Genomic DNA, 1796 nt, shown 5'->3' with positions numbered 1-1796 from the left:
TGTCCACGTGCCATGTCCGAGCACCGTGGCCAAGCACCACATCCAAGCACTGTGTCCACGCACCACGTCTGAGCACCACATCCCCGATGTGTGACTGATCACCATGTCCAAGAACCGTGTCCACATGCCACGCCCCCGATGCGTGACTGACCACTGTGCCCGAGCACCACGTCCACAGTGTGTGGCCAAACACCACGTCTGAGCACCATGTCCGCACACCACGCCCGAGCATCACATCCACGGTGTGTGACCAAACACTGTGTCCCAGCACCACGTCCCCAGTGTGTGACTGACCACCACGCCCGAGCACTACACCCACGGTGCGTGGCCAAACACCGCGTCTCAGCACCATGTCCACACACCACGACCAAGCACCGCTGAGCACCGAGATCACACCTCTGACCAAACCCTACACCCACATACATCTGAGCACCTCATCCCACCACCACACCGGCTCCGCAGGGAACGGCTCCACCACGACCCCGGGACACCTTGGACATGGCAAAACTCCGGTTTGCATCAACCCAACCGGCTCCCGGCACACCTTGAGCTGTCGCTCCGGAAAGGTAAACTTCCTTCTCAACGACATTGCTTTATTTTTTAATATCTTGGTTCCTTAGTTTCATATATACATTAGTAGCACCTCAGCGAGATGGAATCAGGCAGAAGCGTGATACAGTTTGTTAAAACACCATAGCACCGTTTGTATTACAAGATTTCATTTAATAAAAATATGCCTTATAGAGCCCACAAAGCGTACTCCAGTATTAAAAGGAAAAATCAGCAATTGAGGCACCTCAGGGATTCTGGTTTCCTTCTCCTTCCCACGCCTCATCCCGAGAGCATCGGGACGGGGGGACCCGAAATGCACCCCTCATTTCCCGCCTGCAGCGGGATGGAAGAAGCCGGTTGGGGCTCCCCGTGCCGAGCTCTCCCCGGGGTTTCCACCACGGGTTTTGTTCTAGCACCATTGTGGCCACGACCTGCTGCAAAGCGAGGTCCCCACATCCCATTCCGAAGCGATTAAAAACGTTCCTTCCCCCCTCGAACTCCGTGACCCCTGTGGCTTCGGTGCGGGCGGGACGAGCGCGGCCGCCAGGGCGGGTAAAGGGAAAGATTTTGCTTGGAAACAGCCTCTCAGCAGCAAGGGGTAAAAGAGCTGTGCATAGATTTCGAGTTTTGTGTAGAAGTCTGAAGCGTGCGAATTTGTAATGACTGAGAGTTGAGGTAGGTTAGACGTTATGTAGTGTAAAAACGTGAGACTGCAGCAGTTCTTGCTCCCCCCAACCCACGGCGCCGGCAGCTCCCGCTCCCCCCAGAGCCAACGGAACAACCCCCCTCCCTGCACCAAAAACACCTCCAAGGAAGCAGGACTTAGACAGGTTACACGGACCATCGCCTTCTCCGAACGCTCCTTCTCCCCCCCACGCTCCAGGCGAAGCTCCAAGGCACCCCCGCCGCGCCAGCCAGAGACAAACCCCCGGCGGTGCCGATGGGGCCGGCACCCGAATCCGGCCCCACATCAGCCGGGTCCCCTCTCCCCCCTCCCAACCACACGGCGGGTCCCCCGCTGGAACGGGCAAACCTAAAATCCGACTTGCCATGAACTCTTACAATCCTGATATGCTATTGGGTATTCATAAGAAAAGCGGGAATAGCTCGTTGAGTTTCCTTGTCAAATATACGCGACTTTACAGATTACGGTTAAAAAAACGAACAAAAAAAAAAAAATCATTAATGATGAAGGACGGACAAAGCATGTTAAATATTCTGCCAGTATTTACAGTTCTCCCACG

The 1796-nt window shown here is 55.1% G+C and overlaps 2 protein-coding genes across 2 annotated transcripts in view; both read right to left on the bottom strand.

Annotated features, from left to right (window-relative positions):
- The window catches only part of BOLA3 (bolA family member 3), a 6857-nt gene extending 6731 nt beyond the window's left edge, over positions 1-126 (bottom strand). Inside the window, exon 1 of the mRNA XM_029964563.1 lies at positions 64-126. Coding sequence (XP_029820423.1) covers positions 64-126 — 63 coding nt within the window. The remainder of the gene's footprint in view (positions 1-63) is intronic.
- A 748-nt stretch (positions 127-874) lies between these two features.
- Positions 875-1796, bottom strand: part of TET3 (tet methylcytosine dioxygenase 3) — a 30450-nt gene continuing 29528 nt past the window's right edge. Inside the window, exon 10 of the mRNA XM_029964562.1 lies at positions 875-885. Within this exon, the coding sequence (XP_029820422.1) occupies positions 875-885 (11 nt within the window). The remainder of the gene's footprint in view (positions 886-1796) is intronic.

The sequence above is a fragment of the Manacus vitellinus genome, unplaced genomic scaffold (genome assembly GCF_001715985.3).
Source record: "Manacus vitellinus isolate BGI_N305 unplaced genomic scaffold, ASM171598v3 scaffold_74_pilon, whole genome shotgun sequence".
Taxonomy (NCBI): Eukaryota; Metazoa; Chordata; class Aves; order Passeriformes; family Pipridae; genus Manacus; species Manacus vitellinus.
Note: the sequence above shows the minus strand (reverse complement) of the source record. Positions and strands in the feature narration are given on the sequence as shown.